Genomic DNA, 22,982 nt, shown 5'->3' with positions numbered 1-22,982 from the left:
ATTGCTCCTGAAAACAGGGTGGCAGGATCTACACAGAGCAGTCGAGGGAGGTGGAGAAGATATCACAGTGGCTGGAATCCCACAGGCCTGGGGTTCTGTTCAGTTCTGGAGTTCCCAGTAACCAAGAACAGACTTAGAGCTTGTAGCCAAAGACCAGCCCCTCCCACCAGGCCCCTGGAAGCTCTGGTTCAAAGCCAAGGTTCCTTAGCATCTGTCCTACCCCTTTACTGCTGGAGGGATTTTCACTTAAGTACATCTTGAGTTGGACCTAGGAAAGGCCCTGGAGGTCTGGTAAGTATTTGTGAAATAACTGAATGATGAGTGTAATTTTTGTCTCTTTTTTTTAAGGCCGGTTTCTAATTTAAACTTACATAAAATGTGGAGAAATAGAGAATTTTTGTCACCTCGCTTCCCCTCAGGTTAACATGTTACATAACCCCAGTGCCTGAGCACACTTAGGAGGCTAACACTGCACGAAGTTGTGAACTGAACCACACATCTCACTCACACTGCACCAGTGTTTTCATTAATACCCACTCTCTTCTGGATCCCACATTGCTTGGTCTCCTCCAGTCTATGGCAATTCCCTGTCTTTCTTTGTCTTTCATGACCTTAACGCTTCGGAAGAGCACTTATCAGTTATTTTGTCCTGTGTCTCTCAGTTTGGTGTTTGACCAGCACTGGACTGAGGTTGAGAATTTGAGAACAAAATCCCCCAGAGAAGACACTGTCTCCTTCTTGGTGATTTTTGCCAGGAGTTTGTGGTGTTAATGTCTCATTCCTGCTGATGTAGACCATGACCCCTACGTGGCACCAGGGGCATCCACCAGGCTTCTCTACTGTAAAGTGACTGCCTTTCCTTTGTGAATAACTTTCATGGAAGATACTTGACACCCTATCAAGCCTGTTTTCCTCAAGCTTTCACTCATGACTTTGGTATCCATCTGTGGATCTTATCTGCAACAGTTTCTGCTCTGGTATTGCTTAATGTTGATTTGCTACTTTGTTTCCTTCTGCATTTATTCATTGCAATTCTATAAGGAAGAACTGACCCCACTCATTTATTTATGTATGTGATAATACCAGTAAAGTCTTGTGGAGATACGTTTTTTTCTATGAGTTCTGATCCAGTGCTGTGGCTATCTATTTCTTTGTTCACATTCTTGTTCCTTCTGACTTTTGTCACTAGGAGCTGGTTCAGGTTTGCTCTGGGGTTTCCCAGCAACTCCTCCACCCTAGCTTCTTTTGACTATTTCCTTCTTTCTGCACCACAAGACATTCAAGGTTCCTCTTGCATTTTCCCTTTCTCAGCCCTGGAAGTGGTCACCACTTCTCCCAGGACTGCTGGTTCCTTTCCTTGTGGTCATACCTGGTGACATCAGAGTCACTGTCAGTTGAGGAGTTCCCTTTGTTAGGTTGATAGAGCAAGGCAGTTGCCTAACAGCACATTTCTGAAGTCGTATCCTCATCGGTAAGCAATGCCTGACTGTGGCTATGCCTGGACCCAGGCATGCGCACCCTTCTGTGTTTCTGTACCCTCCCACCTGGATGTATATGAAAGACCACGAGTTGATACTGGCACTCACTCCAGCCCAGCAGCACCTGGCTCACTCCTTTCCCGTTTCTGCACCTTCCTTCTCCAACAGTGAGAAGCCAGCTCTTGTTAACTCAAGTGAACTTTTAAAATGTTACTACAGTAGCAGCAGGCTGCCGAGCCACAGCCCTGGAGAAGCATGTTCATGGAGTAGATGCCAGCGTTTGTCCTCAGCCTGGTGCTCTCCAGCCAGGGTTCTCCAGAACCCTCCAGAGTTCTCCAGGTGGCTCCGTCCTTCTCCGCCCCCTTTAGGGGTGTTACTCATTTCTCATAGTCTGGTCTGCTAGCTCACATGTACTTTGTGGTTTGGGTTCACCTGCATCTTGGTTAGATTTAGAGAATCTTCCATTTCCTCTCCTCCCTTCTCCTCCTCTTCCCCTCCTCTCCCTTCCTTTCCCTTCCCTACCAGGTCCTGCTATGTAGCCCAGCCTAGCCTTGAACTCAAGATCCTCCTGCCTCAGATTGTAGGCACGCACCTCCACACCCTGCTCCTGTATTTCTTTGCACTGATGAGCATATACACCTACATCCTTCCCCACACCTTTTTTTCTTCCTGAAGTACTGAGGGTGGAACCCAGGGCCCTACTCATGCGTTCCAGTGTTCTGCCACGGAGTTATACCTCCTGCTCCAGCCCCTGTCTTGTATGAAGTACAGCATATCGTGAGTACTCTGCCACACTTTGCTTTCCTAAGGTATCTCTTCATAGGATTCTTCCTTCCTCGTTGTCATGGCTGCATAGTACTCCCTTGAGCAGATGGACCGTACTTTATTTTTTCACTGTCCTGTATCTGGGCATTTATGTTGCTTCCCATATTCTTGGGTTTCCAAGTGATGCTGCACTGAACAACCTTGCACGTGGAACTGTGTTTCATCAGAAGTTGTCTTCAGGGCAGGGTCCAAGGGGTGGGGTCATCAGAGCAGCAGATGAGTGCATATGTCACTTTGTTCAGTACTGCTGACTTTTTCTTCTGGGAGTCCCAGCTTCAATTGTTGGAAAACATTTGCTTATTGTTGAAAGTCAGCTGTCGGCAGAAGGGGCAAGGTGGGGAAACCGCTACTCTGACAGAGGCTGTTTCCTGGTCCACTATACACCAACCTAAGAGGCCAGTGTTTCTTCCACTTGTCCCCTTTGGATCATGGCAGGACTGGTGTCTCCCTGACACCCTCATCAGGTCCTTTATCAGTCTCAGGAAGAAGCTGGGTTGTTCTGCTTATGGTTTCATTTTATAGGCTGGGCAGCTGTAGAACAGAGAAATTACTGCACTCGCCCAAGTCTCACCGTTCATTGAGATCACAAGATCCTCACCCTCAGTTTTCTCAGATTGTGGGCTTTCTCCCCTTTCCATTATACTGATGGAGCCAGAAGAGACCTTGACCATCACCCAGTTTGAGTCCATCATGGATCCATAGTCTCTTACAAGGGTAGGAAGGGTACTGGAGTGTAAGGAGACCCAGCTCCCTGGGGCCAAGCTGGAACCCTGACTCTCTATCCTGCTTCCTGCTGGTCCTGGAGCCCAAGAGTGGAGTCTGCTGACTGGCACGTGTGGTCCATGACCCCAGACAAGTGCAGGGGTGGCATTGTTGGTGGAGGAGGACAAAACCACAGCCCTGGGTCTTATTTCCTCTGCTTAGTTACTATATCCTTACCTTGGAGCTATCTGATGACTTGTGTTCCTGAGGGAAATCTAGTCTAATATAATTAATTTTTCCCACAACTAAAAAAAACTGTGTTTTCTTTGAGCAAGGGAAATGCTGATTAATTTACCCTTAAGTGTTAGTACAGGGAGCTGTTTTTTCTTTTTATATCAGTGCTTATACTTTTCTTATTCAACACACAGTAAACTAACTCTCCTCATCAGATGTCAAAGCAAGAAAGAATAAGCAAGTCCACTAAAGGGCACTGAATGTTACCACCTGGATCCGTGTTCTTCTTGTGCAAGTGGGCAAATTGAGCCTGTGTAAACCTGCCCAGGCTCTTTCCCTAGCTGTGAGCAGGGCAGGAAGCTGGATACCTTCTGCAAACTCCTGGACTCATGTTTTCATTGTGACTCTCACTAGTGTCACCACTTGTAGCTGTGAGAGAAGGAAGGGGCTGGAGGTTGCTGGAGTGGTAGGGACAGTTTCTTCAACTTCACTTTGAGACTAAGGACTCCTTACTCTCCCACTATGAGTGTACATACAGATGTATGCACCAGTTGGCCAACCTGCTTTCTCTGGCTGAGCCCTGCTTGGTGATGAGGGCACACTCGTCTGACACAAGTTTTCCTCTGACTGTATCTGTATAGTGGCATCCAACCTGGTGGTCTGGGAATCACTATTTCAGCTACTTCCCATGCTTTCCCTCCTTTAACTTGCAAACTGACTTCCCAAGGCTCACTTGAGTTCCACCCATCCACCCAGCCACTAGTCCACCCACCCATTCACCCATCCACCCACCCACCCATCCATCCACCTACCCATCTGGCCATTCACCCATCCATCCACTCATCTATCTACCCATCCACCCACCCATGTATCTGGCCATCTACCCATCCATCCATCCATCTTTCGTCTCATTCACTCACTCAATGAACTGAGCACTGTGCTCTGGGGTCAGAGAACATGGAGATGCATCAGACCCAGGTTCATCCCTCCTAAAGAGCTCACAGATTAGAGGGGAATAACTCAAAACAAGGGATGGTTCCAGACTAGGACAGGCGATGCAAGATGCAGTCTGAAGAAGGGGTCCCTGGAGATGCTGTTGAGCCTGATTCTCAGAGGGGATGAGGAGCTATGCAAGCTGAGAGGAGCGGGAAAGCAAGCGCACTGAGTCGAGGGAGCACAGGACTGGGGCTGAGCATTTGAGGCACTCAAGGGCAGGCAGGAAATGGCAGCATTGAGAAGAACATCAGCTACTGGATTCAAGTCCTGGCTCAGTTTTTGTGGAGTTATTTGTTTTAGTCACTGCTATATTACTGGTGTCTAAAAGCAGTAACTGGCATGTCCCAGGTGATCAGTAATTATTTTGAGTTTCAATTTCTTGTTTCTAAAATGCTAATGATACTTATTTTTGTCCATGCTTCTGCTGCTACATCCCACCCAATGCACCAGGTAAGGCTTCACGTATCATAGTTGAGTGGATGGATAGATGGGTGGGAGGACAGACGGTCATTCAGTGCTTGGCCCATACCTTGTGCCTACTAATTAGTAGCAACTAATTAGTGCAACTGCAAGAGTACTGGCCACATTGTGAGAGGTGCCAAGTGCAAAACTAGATCCAGCAACATCTTGGCAATTACAGACAGCACTCTAATTAATTCTAATAATTGTGAAGCTCTGTTGAGCAGGCTAAATACTTTACAAATGTTTTCTCTCTTCAGTGACTCTTTGGAACTCCTTGGGAGTGAATTGCAATCACCGGGGATGACCTGACTGTCATCTCCCTTGCTTGCATAGCCATGTAATGACACCTCAACCATTCTGTGACCACCTGAACTGGGGACAGATCCGTATAGAGGAGTCTGCCCTTTGGGAAACTCTTGCCCTGCTGAAGACCTTGCTGAGGCACAAAAAGTCTGTCACTTGGACAGACACCTCGGCTCATTTCCTGAAAGCCTGAAAAATGGCAAGTAAGACTTCCTCATACAACATGGGCCAAGCTTAGGCCCCAAATGCTTCATTCCTAGGGTAGAAAGTCAGTGACTTTTACTCACTATGCTCTGATTTTTAGGGGCAAATCGAGTTTTAACGTTTGATTATGGAGAAGCATACAGAAGAGAATAAATAGTAAATGTGTGTGATTGGAAAAATAAATATAAACTCAACCTCTATGTACCCATCATGTCTACTGAGTAAATTCCATTTCTGATCCCTGCTTCCCCTTCCAGCCCAGCCCCTGCCACAGCCCTGTCACCGTGATACCACAAAGCCTAGACTTTCTGCAACATCTTTCAGGAATGATTGCCTCTGTGCCCGTCCCAGTAGGTGGTCAGACACCTATCCAGGGTCCCTGATTGTGTCATGCTCAGAGAATATTCCTTGGAATCCTGACCTTGGGTTCCCGAGGAGGAGTTGCTTTGTTTTTGGTGACCACTGAGGTCTCTTGTTGGAGGACAATTGATGCTTCCTCAACAGCTGGTACCACCTACTAAATTTGTCAGCCAGCTATCCTGAATTTCAGGCAGAAACTGTTCTTGTATATAGGATCAGAATGAACCTTCCTCACTGCCAAAATATGGAAGTATTCTCAAAAGGGAAGATGCTTGGAATTACAATTGTGCCTGAGCACCAAGAGCAGGCAGTCAATGAGGAATGGCAGACTGTGGGTGAAATGGCTTCTCCACCTTTTCTTGAATGTGTGGTACATTTCAGCACAGCAGGGAGCAAAGATTTACTTCTGAGATAGGCATTATTTTGGAAAAAGAAGTTTCTAGTAGAATTAAATGACACCAAAGCCAACTTCTGTTCAGTGTGAACAGCTCTGTTATGTTGTAGAAACCCTGTCAGAACCTCTATCATTTGTCATTTTTACACACTAGTTGCAACCCCTTTCTGGCTCAGTCTCAGTCTCTATGGCAGAGACAGACTGACACAAAGCTCTCTCTGTCACACTGGCATCTAACACCTTGTTCTTTTCACTTGATGAAACTCTCTTGGGCCTGTAGGAAAACAGAGACACACTTAGAGTCTTCATAGTTTTACTTGCTAGGTATCAATTGCTTTGAGTGTAATAAAAGCAGAACAACATAATCAAACATGTTGCAGAAAATTTCTGAATTCCCTCTCCCCCAGGCATTTGTTTTTACTATACAAACAAGTAAGGTTTTAAAAATATTACTTATAATCACAAGTGGACCTGAATTTTAATACCCTGTATTTTTCCCCTTATCATAGCATAGGCAGCTTCCTTTTTGCCACACTTCTTTTTTTATTACTGTGCTGGGGGTACATTGTGCCACACTGTCTCATTGCCAGCATTTTTAACTGCCGTGTAATGTATCAGTGAGTTGTAATCCCGGGACTTTTTTCATTGGTCATTGAGTGCCTCGTTGAGAGGCAATTTGTCATTCTTGGTAAACATCTCTGAGAACCTGGTGTAGACTCTGAAATCAAGTAGAGGGGACAGAGAGGGCCAGGACACATGGGCTCCTAAGACTGACTGTGATCTCCGTGTGATCTCTAGCAGGATCACTAGTGCAGTTGGTTTAAAGTCCTCACTGGACTTCATTGTGTCCTTGGAGAAACATGGGCAGAAGAAGAAGCCATCAATATCAGAATGGTGACATCAGAGCATGCCTATTAATGAGTTGATAATAACCTGGAGATGAAATAAAAAATCAGAGACCAAGTCATTTCTACTGCAGTGTGGGAGGTGCATACAGACTGCCTGAAGCTGGAGGAGAGTGACTGTATAGGAAGACAGAAGCATCCAGGAGATGATCTCCACAGGGTGGGACAGTGGGCAGAAGCCAGCCCTTGGGAAGGTAATGCAAATGCACAGCCCTGTTCCTGGGCTCAAAACACTCACCTCCCACTAACAGGAAGGGAGCAGTGTGGCACTGTAGCATCAAGTCCACAGTGTGAGGTGGCAGCCTTGACTGTCTGCAGCATGGATGGATATACTGCATCCAGAAGAAGGGAAGGGAGAATCCTGGAATGGAATGGCTGGGAAACCTTTCCTGGAGAAATGTTCTCCTTATGCGTACTGTGCTTCAGGAAAGACCTTCCCAGGAGAGGGACCGTGATAAGGAAGGACTCTCTGGAGAAGTGTGGAACTGGGATGCTTAGCTGGAGAAAGGGTACTCATGGTGCCATAAGACTGAGCCTCCATCATCACCCCCACCATCACTTACCCATAGCAGCTGCCATTCGCTCAACTAGGCAATGTGTGACCATTGCCTTTAATTCTGCAAGCTCAGTGTTATTCCCAGATGGAGAAATTGAGGCTCAAGGGATGGTCACATGGCTGGGTAATCACGAGACAAGGTTGTGACCCATCTGTATCCATTAGCCAGAGTTGTCCTTTCTTCCACATTAGGTTTTTAGACACAGAAACGGTGCAGGAGATGCAGAGGACTTTCTTTTGTTTAGTTCCTAGTTTTAGGAAGAGTCCCAGTGATTGCAAAATGTAGTGAGAATATTTTCTTTTAAAGCATAAGGGAACTTTCCTGACTCAGCTGTCAGCTGGTAGAAGAAGCCATTTGAGAGGTGGTAAATTCCAGAATGATGGGGATTATTCAGAAGGCTTCATTAGCACCTTCTGCAGTTCTTCAGGGGGACTTAAAACACCAAAGAATCAAACAGAGTAAACCTGGATATCCATTCTGTAGGAATGAGAATCCTTTGCTTGCCTCTAACAGGTATTGATGGCAAATGGGTTCCACCTGCCTTAAGCCAAAGCACTATTTTTTATAGCAGGGATGTGGGGTAGTTTATGGGATACAAAGAAGTGCTGAACCAAGCTTTAAAAGAGACAAAAGTCAGGAGCCAGTGTCTCACATCTATAATCCTACCTACTTGGGAGGTTGAGATTGGAAGGATTGTGGTTGGAGGCCAGCCCGGACAAATAGTTTGTGAGAACCCATCTCCAAAACAACCAGACCAAAATGGAGTGAGGTGTGGCTCAAGCAGTAGAGCGTCTGCTTTGCAAATGCAAAGCCCTGAGTTCAAACAAACAAACAAAAGAGCCTAGCTCCAGGCAGCAGCAGCCCATGGCATTTCACCTGGGCACTGTGGCTAGATAAATAACGGTTTACATCTGCTTCACATTGTCCCAACCCACCTAAGACTCAGTTAGAGAGAGCATCTGAGGAGCTTAGCTAGATCAGGGCCATCCCCTTGGTACTGTGATTGACAGCATCCACTGAGAAGTAATTTTCCAGAGGAAAATGTAAAAGGAAGGAGGGCACGGGCAGTGGGCAAGCAGGTGAGCAGCTTCCGTGGTACCTCCTCACCTGACTGGCTGTGACTCCAGGGTCCACACTGAGCCCTGACTCCCCTCTGCTCTCCCAGCTGCCCTGCGGCCTCCACACTCAGCCACATGTACGTGGTATCACTGTGTACTTAGTCACATGGTTTATTTCCCAACATACACAGGCTAATTATCAAACCATTCAAAACTCTCAGATTTGTTTATCAGGAGCAGCCAAGGACCAGCTTGCTGGGGTCTGTGCCCAGAAGCAAGTGACTTACCACCTTGGCCCTTGAGGGGTGCTGGTGAGGGGACACTGTCTTTCTGGGTATGGTGCAAGGCTTCTTTTTGGCAGTTAGCATAGCACTAAATATATCCAAGTAATTAGAACCCTGTTGTTGTTTTCAGTGTTGTTCCTGTGAATTATTTGTTTTTCTTAGCAGTGTTTTCATTTTTCTAAATTTTATCTTGGTTTCTAATTAGCATATGTGGATCATACAAAGGGATTTCATTTTAATTCCATAGATGTATACAGTATACTTTGAATAAGTTCACCCTCTCCTTTATATCCTTCTTTTCCCTTACTCCCTCCCATCATTTTCAAACAGTGTTTGGTAGGTTTTATTAAGCTATCTTCATATATATAAACAAATATCATATATGTGTGTTGCATATAACATATATATGACATATATAATATCCCCAGCATCCTTTCCTTCATTAAGTGATTTATTAACTATTGAGTTTTATTAAAAACTTAGGAAATGCAAGGTACAAAGAACAAGCTGCATGTACTCACTACCAGCCTTAGAAATGTTACCAGTTCCTTAGAGCACCTCTGACCGTCCCCTCCATCCTGTCCAATTGGTGGGAACCACATACCTGGCTTTGGGGTTTATTTCTTTGCAGTTTTATCACATTTATACCTCCAAGCAATATATCACTGTGTGGGTTTTCTACATAAATGATACACTTCCAACTCAACATGTACTTGTGATTTATCCGTGCTGTGGCAGGCTTCAGCATTTCACAGCTTCTCACCAGTGTGAGAATATACAGCATAGAGTGAGAGCTGTGATGGCCATTTGCACGGGGTCCAGCATGTCGTTCTTGCCCGTGTACCCTGGTGCGCATATGCAGGTGTGCTCAAGCTGAGAGGTGGACGGCTGGCTCACCAGGTGTGAGATGCTCAGCCTCTCAGCGGTCCTCCTGCAGCTGGCGTCTGAGTGTCTCCATTGTTTTGCAGCCTTTGTCAGTGATGGTGGTTTTGCTGAATGTTTCATTTTTGCCAGTCTGAGGGTGATTTGATAGCAGCTCATTGTGTTTTCATGTCCACCTCTCTGATGAGTATTTGCTCTGATGACACTATTTAAAGAGCTATTTGCTCTTTAAGAAGTGCTTACACATGGTTTTGCCCAGTTTTCTACTGGATGTTTATCACTTTCTTGCTGATCTGATACAAATATATGTATAGAAGATATGTATAGTATCTTACATCAGTGTGCCTCTCTCTATCATTCATATAGCGTATCTTCATATCCATATAGATCCCAGTTTGACGCTTCATGCCTCACTTTTTATGATACTTTTGGACAGTCATTAAGCTTAATGTTGTTTATTAATGGTTTCCTTTATCATTTGAGCTTTTAAGTCTTATGAAGATATCCTTCTCTACACAAAGATCATAAATTACTTATTTCTACTGTCTCATAAAAGCATTTAAGTTTTCTATTTCTGCTGTTGTCTGTAATCGGTCTGGTATTGATGTGATAGTTGTTTGATTTCATTTACCTTTGATTTGGATACTCAATTATTCCAGTACTGTTTCTCAAAGACCTGGGTCACCCCATTGGTCAGCTGTGTCCATGTGTGCATACCTCTGATTCCATTTCTTTGGCTTATTTGTCTGAGCCTGTATAATAATTCTTTCTGCTTTATAAGGCAAGCCCCTCCTTATTCTTCAGTAATTATCTTGACTGTTGTTACTGTAGGCCCCAAAGTGACCACACAGAGAGGAGTGATCTGGCCAAGAGATTCTTTATTGCCGGCCCGGCGAGGAGCGAGCCACCTGGGAGAGAGAGCAGGCAGAGACAGAGAGAGAGATAGGGGCAGGGGCTTAAATACCCCTCAGTGAGACTTAGCACGATCTGATTGGTTAAGATCATATGATTCATGCTGAGTGGAGGAAGGGGCAGAAGGGAAATTTAAGCTAAACATGAGGCAGGACCGTGACCCTGGGAAACAGAAACTTAAGAGTGCAGTAAGAACTGAAACCCATCGGCGCCATTATTGCCAACAGTTCCCCTTTGCACTTAGGTATATGTGTAAGAATCTATTTGTCAGACAGCACCAAAAAATCTAACAAGAATTTTGACTGGAACTACAATGAATCTATAAATCACTTTAGGAGGAACTGGAAGTTTTAGGATATGAAATCTCGTATTTCATGAAGGTGGTATGTCTTCCCTTTTATATATGTCTAATGTTACATCTTTTGGCAAAGTTTTATAATCCTCATAAAGAGGCTACATGGTTTTGTTTTAGATTTAGTTCTAGGTACTTTATATTTCAGGTATTACTGCATATGCTATCTTTTAAAAATTAACATCTTTATTGAGATTTAATTCACAGACCAAAAAATTCACCCATGTAAAGTGTACAATTTGATGATTTTAGTATATTCACAAAGTAGTACAGTCATCACCCCCCCAAAAATCTTAAGTTTAGAACATTTTTATCATCCCCCCAAAAATCTGCTTTCCAGTTCACAGTCACTCCCCACTCACCCCTCTACCCCACCTCTGGCAGGAAGAAATGAATGAATGAGAGAGAGAAAATAAACAAACTGATACTCTTGCAGCGAGCTTTCTTGCCTGGCCCTGGCTTCCTGTTTTGTTTAATTTTGTTCTTGTTTCCCTCTATCTCTGTTACTGGTCTGGTTTCCAGGCTGATCCTCTAGCCTCTCTCAGGTTCCTCTGTCATCACTGCACCCTGCCAGACAGATGTTTCCAAAACAGTGTTCTAACAACTTCCCTTCTGCAAAGCCCTGTCACTCTCCAGAGAGTCCATCCCTCCTTCCATCATGGTTTCTGTCAGCAGTGTTGGGCTGATGACCCAAGCAACTTAGAAACAACCCTCCTGTAGGTCTCTGAAGGCCTCTCTGGGTCCCTGGTCTGCTGCAGAGCTCTCAGAATGTAAACACAACGGACCTGATTATCCCCTCCACTTCCTCCTGAGTCAGAGCTATCTCGGGTTAACTCAGGGAAGAAGCTAAATTAAGCCTTGAAACCAAGCAGTCTCCACGGCAGGCACTTTGTTGTGCTTGAGTGACTGCGATGATGGGTCTTTGGTCATAGGGCAGCACTAATCACATCTTTTAAGATCGGTCTTGCCCGTCCATTCCCTGCCCTGCAGAGACGGGAGGTGGCAGATTCCTCACAGTACCTGCTCATGCACACAGCACAGCTTTCCTGGACACCTGCTCCTTGCTGACACTGTGCTTAGAGTTGGGGACTCAAAAAACTCCCCCTCTGAGGATTCACAGTCTATCTAAGAAGACAAAAAACAAAGAGACCCCAGTAAAGATGTTTGGAGAGACCCCTGTTCAGGACAAAAAAGGGAGTGGATTTCTAGGGAACTTATGTCTTCTCATGGCTTTGTGCAAAGTCTGGGCCATGGAGTTACCAAAATAAAAGGGGAAGGTGGCCAATCCTCACTTGGCAAACAGATACCACTGCAGTGAAAAACTGTTTCACAGTATGCATTAAAGCCAAACACATGTGTACCCTGGGCCTCAGCACTGCCTTTCTGGATCTATGCAACCAACAGGAAATGCACACGTACAAATTTTACATCAAAAGAACTGTAGCCAGGGGTGGAACTCTGGTTAAAATATGCGCATTGCAGTATTTAAGGGGAAGAGTAATCATGTCTGTAGTTCACTTTAAATGCACCAGAACAGAAAAGAAGGATAAGGGGTGAATAGATGTGTGATGAAATAAGTACAGCCCTATGAAGGGTGGAGTAGCTGGTAAAATTCTTTCAACTTAGCTGTATGTTGAGTTCTCACATGAAATGTTGGAGAAATGTATGCATGTTTACCAGAAGACACGTAGAAGAATGCTTGCTACAGTATCATTCATAACAGCCCTAAACTTGAAGCATCCCAGAGGCCCACCAGCAATAGATAGGCTCATTCATGTGGGTGTGCTGATACAAAGGAATGTTTTTCATGAATGAGAATGAAGGAGCCACAGCTACACCCAACAGTACGGGCCAATCTCACAAAATAATACTGGGAGAAAGAAATCAGATTCCTAAGGGAACGTACTACATAGAACATCCCATTTATGTAACATTCAAAATCAGACAAAACGGACCTATGCTGTTAGAAGTCAAGCAGTGGTTGTCAGGAGGAAGGGACAGTTTCTGGAGGGGACACCATGGGATTCCGGGGGATACAGAAGGTTCCATTTCTTGATCTTAGCACTGGTTAAACAGATGTAGCAAGCTGAACACTTAAAAGTTTGTGTAACTTTCTGTATATTCATTATATATCATTAAAAGTATACAAGGGGAAAAAAAAAAACAGAAAGAAAGCTAAACTGAAGCTTTTCCTAGCTAAGCTGTGGGAGTAGGAACCCACCCAAAGCCTTTGTAGCAAAACACAGCTGTGAAGGAATGAAACTTCCCTTGAGGACATTCATTGCCTCACTGTGAACACATTCATGCTGCACTAACTCCCCCAGTCTTCACAGATGTCCTTGTCTTTCCTTCACACAGATGTCTGTCCACAGGTACTGTGTTGCAAGTTCTGAATTGATCTGCAAGGAGTGACCTGGCCATATCAGGTTCACAGGCACAGTGTGAGGGCCACGCAGACATTCATGTTTGAGCCACAAACCCACTTTCCTGGATTCCATTGGTGATCCTCCTTTCTGGATATATTTCCTGAGTTCTCATTTGACCCCTGCATTAGTCAGGGTTCCCCAGAGAATAGAACCAATGCAAACTATATATGCACATATAGATATTCATATGCATATCTGGATACTATACAGAATTGACCCATGACCTGCAGGCTGAAGCAGAAATCAGGAGAGCCAACAGTGTGGTTTCTTCTTGTTAGAAGACCCAGGGAGTCCAAAGTCAGGAAAAAGCCAGTGTCTCAACTTGAAGTCACTTAAGCAAGAGGAACTCACTTACTCTCAAGAATGACCCCCTTTTTGCTCTCTTTGGGCCCTCAACTGACTGGATGAAGCCTGCCCATATTGCTGTTCTCATTTTCCCATTCGAATGCTAATCTCATCCAGAGACACCTTCACAGACTCATCAGAATAACATTTGATCACATATCTGGGTACCCTGTGGTGCAGTCAAGTTGACATAAAAAGTTAACCTCAAGATCCCCGAGTATGAAAAGCCTTCTGACTATAAAGGTACAGCTCTAACAGAGGAAGTGTAGCCAAGAGGTCTTGGCCTGGCTGCATCCTATCATCATTTGTTCACACACAAGTATATTTTACACATAGTTTGGATTGTTAATTGGTGAGAAAGAAGGTTTTAGCTTCCCACCCATGTCCACTGGATAGCCATGTTGACTACCTTAAAGAATAACAATTTTGCTTATTGAAAAATGCATCAGACATACAGAAGGGTAGCTGAAACACAGTGTAAAAAATAGTGATAAACATGAACAGCCCAGTGCCCACCCTCTGACTTAGCAGGTGGAAAATGACTGCCACTGGAGTCCCTCCCCAAATGACTCTGCTCTGCTCTTGCCTGGAGGAAGCCACTCTCCTGAATTTTGTGCTAATTATCCCTTGCTTTTTGTAAGTCAAAGTACACATCTGTAAAACAGGATGCTACTTGGTTTTGCCTGTTTTGAGCCTCCATGAATTGAGTCATCTTGTATGTGTTCTGCATCACGGTGTTTTCCCTCCAGTGTCTGGGCTTGGTCATGCTGTCATGGGTCGCCACAGTTCAGCCATCTCACTTTGTGAACTGTGCCATCCCATGGCTCTGCCACCAGTGTGCTCCACTTGTCTCTTGGTGCACACCCAGGCAGCTTCCAGCCCTGTCTGCAGGTGCACAGAAGCAAGGCTTTCCCTTGGTGCGCACCTGGGAGAGCAGGTGCCCAGCTGTAAAATATGTCTCTTCACTTTTCTAAGCAATGCCAAGTTTTCCAGAATGATTGGACCACTATATGGACCAATACGTTCCTGCCACAGGCGTGAGACTCTTCATGGCGCTGCCTGCTCTGCACTGTGCAAGGACCTATTCCCTGCCTCTGGGCACAGTGAATTGCCTTCTCTGGGTCCCATTCACCCTTTCCCTACCACAGCCAGTGATGTCCCCTACACTCTTCCTGAACACACAGGACAACACATCTCTTGGTTGTGACCCAATGTGAAAATGTGACCTCCCTGCTGTCACAGTAGCTCTTCAGTTTTAGTGCATCTGCTGGCATCTGCCACCATTTGTGCTTCGTGGGAAAGTGGGGAACAAGCTCCACGAAGCGGGGGGGTGCCTGGGCTGGACTCTAGGCTAATCTTTTTTTACCGTGGTTAAGGGATCCACCCCTGAAATTGATACACCACATTTTGCCATTTCTCAATGGCCAAGAGCAGTGTGCCCAGAAGGGATCAGATGATGTGTGATTTGCTGCCCCTTTCCACAGTCTAGTCCTACAGGGTGAAGTCACCAGCCCCAGCAATTCTGCCTGGCTGTGGTGAGGGTGTTTGGAAATGATAGTCTCTTGTTCTGCCTCTTCCCACTCACAGGTTAGCCTGGCGAGAAAGATAAAGACATTTGCAACCAAGATGGTAATCACGAGTGGGAATGATGAAGACAGAGGAGGCCAGGAAAAAGAGAGCAAAGAGGAGAGCGTGTTGGCCATGCTGGGGATCATAGGAACCATCCTGAACCTGATTGTGATCATCTTTGTGTACATATACACCACTCTGTGAATGGCCCCGAGCGTCCCTAGAGGCCTCAGGATGGCCACAAGACAGGCGTCCTGTGTGACCACAGATCAGTGACCAGACACTACAAGGACTCGCAGGCTTGAGCTCCACACAGCACTCCATCAATGCACCTTCAAACTTCCTAAAAAGGTCACTAAACAAACCAATCCTGCTGCGAAGAGCAGACGCTAAAGCACAACGAATCCAACCAAACTCATTCAGACCACAAGGAACTCAGCGTCTTTGGCAGGGGGCCAGGAAGAGTGCTGGAAGACCAGCCTGTGGTACCAGCGGTGAGCAGATGGGTGCCGACATCCGTCATTCCAGAGCACTGATGACACCCCGTATGGGAGCAGATGCACAGGGCGGTTGCAGCTCGGCTGTGAGTCTCTGAAGACCAGCGCTCCATCCTAGCCTGATGAGCTGTTCAGTACAGATACCACAGGGGCCGTCCTTTGACAGGCATCCATCCTTCAAGAGTGTCTATTTGATACCGGGAGATAACTTATTTTTCTTTTTTCATTGGCTTGATGTGTGGATCTGTTCATATCAAGGTTTATAAATATATATTTTTAACAAATGTGCTCTATTTTTTAGCATGAACCAAATATTTGAGGAGGCGCTTCTGGATCCATAGTGATTGCCTTTGTTTTAATTGCTTTGCTCCTGTAGCTGTCCTAGTCGTGTCTCATTCTCAGTCTTTTTACCTCTGTGCTCTTACTCTCCTTTCTCCTCTATCTCTCTCTGTCTTTCTCTGTGTGTTACTCTGTCCCTCTGTCTCTCTTTCTGTCTTCTGTCTGGTCTGGAGGACATTTTCCCTCAGTACCAGCCATGCTCTTGGTTGGTGCATGTTATCAGATTGTGTGTTGAGTGGCTTTTTTGTTGTTATATCAGAGATGTAAATTGACTGTGGGCATGCAGAGCTTAAATACACTCTTATCTTTAGTGAGAATTGTGCATGAACAAGGGCTGAGTGACAGGTCAGCTTTTAAAAAATATTTTTGAAAAGGACTACCATTGAGGAACAAGAGCGTGGCTATGTGTGCAGATCAGCCACTGGGTGGAGAAGTCACTGTTTTCCTGGCAGCACTATTATTACTTCATTCTTGCAGTCATTCATTTATCAGATTTTGGTTTCAGTGACAGTGAGAGGTAGGAAGAAGGGGAGGCTCAGAATAGGTGCCTCCTTCCTTCCCTGGCAAGGCACCTGGGGCCTCATCAAAAGTCAGCAGGGTATAGATGGCACGTACCCTCCCCACCGTGAGAGTGCATAGTGGTTCAGGCTACAAGGACACGCCTATGACAGATGATGGTTCAAGGGCACTGGAAGGGGATTGACACCCTGGTTTACACCCACATGAAGCTACTTCCTCCTTGGGGAGATGGTTAAATAAATAGAAAATTTTCCTTGTTCTCCTGGTTCCCTGAAACAGGCCCTGGCCTGGTAAGGCCAATAGAGGGATTCGTTCTGCTGTGAGCAGAAGAAGCAGTGGTCTGCCTGGTTGGATTCAAAAGACACCGAGGAGATCCGCTACCTCCAGGTCTCTCCCTCCCTCCTGAAATTCCACCATTAGAGAGTCATTTCTTGGGCTCTGCTAAGGGACCAGGCTGTTTTATAGAGTAAATGCCCCTGAGCACCTGGCTCTGGCTCTGATTCATCTGATACCTTCTCTTCCCCATCAGAAGGGAGGAAACTGAGGTGTTATGTATGGCATATGTGTGCTAGGCACTTAATGCACAAGACATGAATCGTCATAGTAGCCCTGTGTGGAAGGAGTCTTTCCCCCATGAAGAAGGCAGGAGGCTGGCATCAGAAAACTTCCCTGAGTTCTCATGGGGAGCCAGGATTTCAACCGTAATCTGTCTGGCTTCTTGGAGAGTTGAGGAAGTCACAAGAAAGGAGGTTGGGATGGGAAGATATCATTTTGCTGAGAGCCAAGCTCTGCACCCCTCCTTTTCTCCTCCCCCTTAAAAATAAACCAACCCCAGAACTCCTTGACACTGGCAGAATATCATACAGCAAGAACAGGACAGGAGGCCAGTTAGAAATGAGGGAAATGGGTGTGTGTGGGGCTATGTAACAGACTGTGATTCTGGAAAGACTGTATGAAATTCTGATCAGTGAACAGAATAAACAATAAAGGTGCAATAGGGAAAAAAAAACCTATTGATGTCTTCTTTTCAACTTTTGCTTATACATATTTTTTATATTTAAAAAATACTGAAAGTGATTCTGTTAGAACTCTGTTGGGTATGGAGGTGGAAGGCCTGCTGATTTTTTTGAGTGTACTAATTTGGAGTTTATTGAGGGGAAAAAATGCCTGTCCGACCCTCTGCATAGCTCCCTTGGTGGCTCTTCCAGGTAGTGCTAACCCACAGCCTGGAAATAAAGCTGGCCACCTGATGGCTCCAGCCCATGTGTCTTTTTTCAGTTCTCACTGAGCAGAGGCTGTGAACAGGCACTGGGCAGGCTCCCAGCCTCTGCCAGGCCTGCAGCCATTGTGAGGAGATGTGGGAGGGAGAGGCTGACACAGCCCTCCACCCCCAGAACCTATGTGATTCCATCTAGCCTTGACCAGCAGTGTCAGTCTTACAGGGACACAGCCCTGGTGTGTGACCCAGCACTTGCCATTCCTTCTGTGGGACACAAGATGATCCTGTGGGTTGTGTGCTTGTCCTCTTTTTACAAGATGGGAATAAGGCTCCAAGAGTTGAAGTGACCCTTCTGAGCTGCCCCTTGTCCCCGAGCCATTAGCATCTTTCAAGGTCTCAGCCATGGCCATGACATCTGCTGAAGGACGAGATCTAGCTGGATCTCACAACACACAGATTCCCACCAGCCCTGATGATTCTTGGTCACAGTGCAGTTGTCCCAGGGAGGGTTGGCGGAACAGATGCCTTCCACCTCCACCCAGGAGGACAACTCAGGAGACCCAAGTCCTGGCATGCCACTCCAGCAGCACAGCATGGTGGCGTCAGGCTGCAGGCACTTGCTCAATGGCCAGAAATTGCCTGGTCCTGAGTCCCATCTCTGCCTCTTTTGAGTGACCACAGGTGCCTCACTAGCTCTGTGAGTCTCAGGAAGCTTTGTGAGGACAAGAGGTGACAGACCACCCCAAGGTGCCAACACCTGGCCCGTCCCATGCATGGAAGTGCCCAGGGAAACGAGCTCTAGGCAGTTGGAGGAGCTGTTTTTCCCCCAAATCCCATCCTTGGGTATTTTTGTCTCATTTAATTGACATAGCAGGTGTGACCCTGAAAAGTGAGTCAACTTAGCCAAATTCTAGGACCAGGAAGTCATGCAGGAGGATACCTGACCTGGGCTCCAGTTGTCCCTGCCTTCACCTTTGATGCCAAAGGGTATTTAAACCCCAAATGAGGAGCTTCGTGGGTGTGAGAATCGGTGGAAGGAAAAGGATGCCTCAAGAACTTTCACGCTCATCGTGAGGAGTCTGGGACCCTGTGAAGGGGTCTTGGGGTACCAGCGGTTCTGCAGGGTGGAGTGGGGCTGGGAAGAGATGCTTTACCTAACATTTTTTTGTTTTAACGAAGAAGGCAACTGAGAACCAACTAAAGCAAGTCCTAAAGTCACATAGTTCAAAGTTACAGCTTCTGGTTAAAGGGGGCTGGTCACAAGGCTTTTTTCTACTGCCTGGGTTTCTGTGGTTTCAGAGCAAAGGCTCCTCAAGAATCCAGAGCCCTGCCCCTTCCTGATCCACAGGAATGTGGTGACCAAGCCCAGCCCCGGGGGACACAGCTTTGGGTCCTACTTGACCTTGCTCCCTCAGATGGGAGATTGCATGGTGCCCCCACTGTGGGGAGGGCCAGAGAGATTGGCCTCCTTATGCCAGCCACAGGAGGGGAAAATTAACAAAGCAACCCAGTCCTACTTTTATTGTTGCCTTTGTGTAAATCACAACATGCACAGTCACAGTTGAAAAGGAACTCCAATTTTTCTAAATTCTATACAATTTTTTAAAATTAAAATAATCCCCAAATCTCACCACGACCCAGAATCAACCACTGTGAATAGTTAGTGTATAAACTACAGACCAGGTGGCCTGTGTATGTGTTTGAGACCATTTTCCTTAACGTTTTAAAATTCCATTGCCTTTGGCAGACACACTCTTTAGTTACTGTCACTGGTGCTCCTTATCATCTTTCAGTGGATATCATCCCATGCTTTCTCATTTATTGGGTCCAAAGGCTTTCTAGGTGGTAGCCTTGTCTGGTGGTGCCCAGACATTTCCCCATAAACTAGGTGGTTACAATTTGTAAACATGGCCTCATGTCATGAAAGTTGCTCCCAGGTACTTTTCATTAGCAATTATGAATGCATTAGTGTATCAGTGAGTGTTTTGGCAAGCCATGGATGATGGCTTCATGGATGCTATTTCAGTAGACTGTCTACCACGTTAGCCACTCTCCCAGCCCTCAGGATGCTGTTTAGATGGACCACCATGGGTCTTGTTAGTGTAAGCAGCTAAGTAAACATAAGCAGGACAAGGAAATGTCCCAGACTACTAGATTCTATTCTAAAACCTCAGATGGCTGCATCTAAGGATTAAAATAATGGCCTTATATCCTTATAAAGCCCATTCCCCAAATCAGAGTTAAGCCGGGAAAGGCCAAGAGGATCAAATGTGCTGGTATATGCCTTCCTTCACCTGGGCAGCCTCTGCACAGTGGCAAAGCCATTTGAGGAGGGGAGTGCCTCAGTTTTGCACCACCTAGTAACCCCACCCTATTGGACAAGACCCCAAACTCCAACAGTTTCCACACCGCAGGTCCTCATCCAAACTGCCTCATACCTTATGGTACAATTCTGCTTTGCTAATAGAGCGTTCTTTACTGCCTTTCTGCTCTTCATGGTTCTTTAGGATGGGTAGCATCCTAATCTTATATCCACAAACCAACGAACATCTGAAACACCCCAAACATTGGTAACAGTCTTCCTGGTTTCTTACTTTTGAGCATTAAGGTTCTTGTCTGTGTTTTGCTATGAAACTCTCAACCTTGCTCTTTAAAGCATCCTAAGCATGGCTTTCCTCCCCCAGGGTCCCTTAGCATAGTCTCAGGTGACCTTTACAGCAAGTCAAGGACAGATAGGTCACCATGTCCCAAACTCAATCAGTGACTGGGATGACCTCAATGCTCACTAACAATGCCCATCCTGAGGCCTCTGCTTTGGAGTGGGACTTTCTGGAGTCTTTTTGATGAGTCCCCAATTGATCATGTAAATTTGCAAATATTGATCCAGATGAATCCCAGCATACCCTCCTGGGACAGGAGCCCGATCCTGTAACCAAGGTGGTTGCACTGGTTTTAGGCAAATCACTTCATCTGTTTTCATCTGGGTTTCCTCATCTATAGAAAAGTGATACCATCTTCTGTAGGTTAAATGAGACAACGCAAATGCAGCTCCCAGCTGAAAGCTTGCAGACAGAACCGTGGTGCTGGTGCCCCTGTGCACATCACAAGTCAGCTAAATCACAAGAAATAATCCAGTTAGATGCACTGTCTCATTATCCTTTTCCTTCCCGCTCTTCCTCTTTTCCACTTTACCTCCCACCTTCCCTCCTGTCTTTCCCCCTTCCATCTTTCTCCCTCCCTCTGCGCCCCTCTCTCTCTACCCTCCCTCTCTCTTCTCTATCATTTTAAGGCCCCTTCCCCACCTCCTCTCTAAAAACCTGGGCTTCATTCACTTTCCCTTCCTTTGAATGTCACTGACATTCATGCTTAGTTGGGGGTCCCCCTTTCCAGTAATTGCCCAAAGACCATCAGAAAGCCCACCCACCTCCCTGCTTCATTGTTCTCCATAGAAACAACCATTAACCATCTAACACATTACTAACTTCGGAAGTAGCTCTTCCAGAGCCCAGACTGGCTATAATAAAGCCACACACTGGGAAGAAAAACGCTCAGAGACCAAATTCCTGATTCCTCTCCTGAGAGCTCTGCTAGAAGACCCTATGGCTTCCACCTCCCTAAAGTCAGACCCCTACATGGCACACCTTCAGAAACACCCACTAGTGGACTGGAAGATCCTCTTAAACCACTGTGAACGATTCCTCACTCTCGTGGGAAGCAGGTGGAATAAACAGATTGCTAATATTTTCTGTTGTTCATAAACATGTGACAAGAGACTGCTTTTCCCAGATGATGGGCTTTGTGTTGACATGGGAAACAAGATCACATAATATCTGTAAATTTTCTATTAAAAGGCTGTGAAGAGTGTTAGGTTTTAGAGCAGCAAGAAAATAAAAGAAGCACACAGAGTGTGACTCAACAGCAACATAGGTTTATTTGTGAACAAAACCTATGGAGGGGGACACCAGCCAAAGCCACAGCCCATGCTCTGCTCACAGAGTGTGGCAGTTATAGGTTATTGGGGTGCCTACATGCTACTCTGGGTGGAGGAAATTCTTGTGATTAGCTATTGCTAGGATTACCAGTTCTTTGATTAAGCCACATTCCTGTCAAACAGAATACTTTTGCTGCTAGGTCCCTGTAGGTATTTTTCCATTAGGACCCGGGCTTGCAAGATGGCAGCAGCATCTAAGATGGCGGAGGTCATGCTAACAAAGAAGTGTGCTTCTTTGCTCTTTTCACTTCCAGTAGAAAATAATGAGAAACTTCCAGAATGAGATGAGACCCAGGATTAGATAGCTTCATGAGAACACCTTTTATTAAAGGTAAATGCATCTCTCTACCAGGGACAGCAGCCTGCCATGCATGTCAGAACTCAGCCTCAAACCTGGGCATTCAGCTCGTTGACCAGCTACATTACAAGCAGGCAGCATCAGACAATGAAGCAGCCAGCTCCCAGCCAAGCACAGAAAGTGGTGGGATTATGGTTGAATAGTCCTAAGCATTGTAGCTGATAAAATAAAAGGACGGTGGGTTTTGGTAGTATCTGTCTCAAAGTTAGAACAAAGACAGAGAGGTGACTCAGTCCTGGTAAGTTTCAAAGCCTGCCCTCCGTGTCTCCCTTATCCTTAAGCTGTCATCTTTCTCTCAGCCAGGAAGGGGCCATTTCTCCTGGGAAAGGCAAGGGAAAGACCAAGCACACAGACTGATCCATCCATGTAGAGCAGCCACAAGTCAGAGCTGCTGAATTTATGTTCAGTCACTTAATCTCAGAGTCCACCAGCCAGGAGAGGGTGACTTCTGGCACCTTTTCACAAGCTGCAGATTCCAGAATAAACCATGGTGGATTTTCTGGCATACCACTGGAGTCCATGCATGGTTGCCCTGCCCAAACCTCAGCCAAAGACTTGTTCTCATGTCTCTTGGAATGAAAGCCAGGCAGCCTGCCACAATGCGCCATCCCTCCCCTGGTGGCTATCCCCCACTTCCTTCTCACCATCTCAGCCTCCATCATTCCAGCCTTTGTGGTCATTATCAGATCACGCTTGTCCCATTCTTCTTAGTGACTTTGTTCCTAGTTCTAAAGAGTTCACTTTAGTGTTTCTAGTTTTAAAGCCTCTGCTATAGGACCTGAGGTTCTAAAGTTCTGAGCTGCCTCAGTAT

At 45.9% G+C, this 22,982-nt stretch overlaps 1 protein-coding gene across 4 annotated transcripts in view; it reads left to right on the top strand.

Annotated features, from left to right (window-relative positions):
* Positions 1-17,612, top strand: part of Tunar (transmembrane neural differentiation associated intracellular calcium regulator) — a 51,251-nt gene extending 33,639 nt beyond the window's left edge. For all 4 annotated transcript variants that reach the window (XM_074067199.1, XM_074067202.1, XM_074067200.1 and 1 more), the window contains one exon: positions 15,267-17,612. In XM_074067199.1, coding sequence (XP_073923300.1) covers positions 15,267-15,452 — 186 coding nt within the window. In that variant the 3' untranslated portion in view covers positions 15,453-17,612. The remainder of the gene's footprint in view (positions 1-15,266) is intronic.
* The last annotated feature ends 5,370 nt before the right edge of the window (positions 17,613-22,982 follow it).

This window comes from Castor canadensis, chromosome 3 (genome assembly GCF_047511655.1).
Source record: "Castor canadensis chromosome 3, mCasCan1.hap1v2, whole genome shotgun sequence".
In the NCBI taxonomy this organism is placed as follows: domain Eukaryota; kingdom Metazoa; phylum Chordata; class Mammalia; order Rodentia; family Castoridae; genus Castor; species Castor canadensis.
This window is presented reverse-complemented; position numbering and strand designations above follow the sequence as displayed.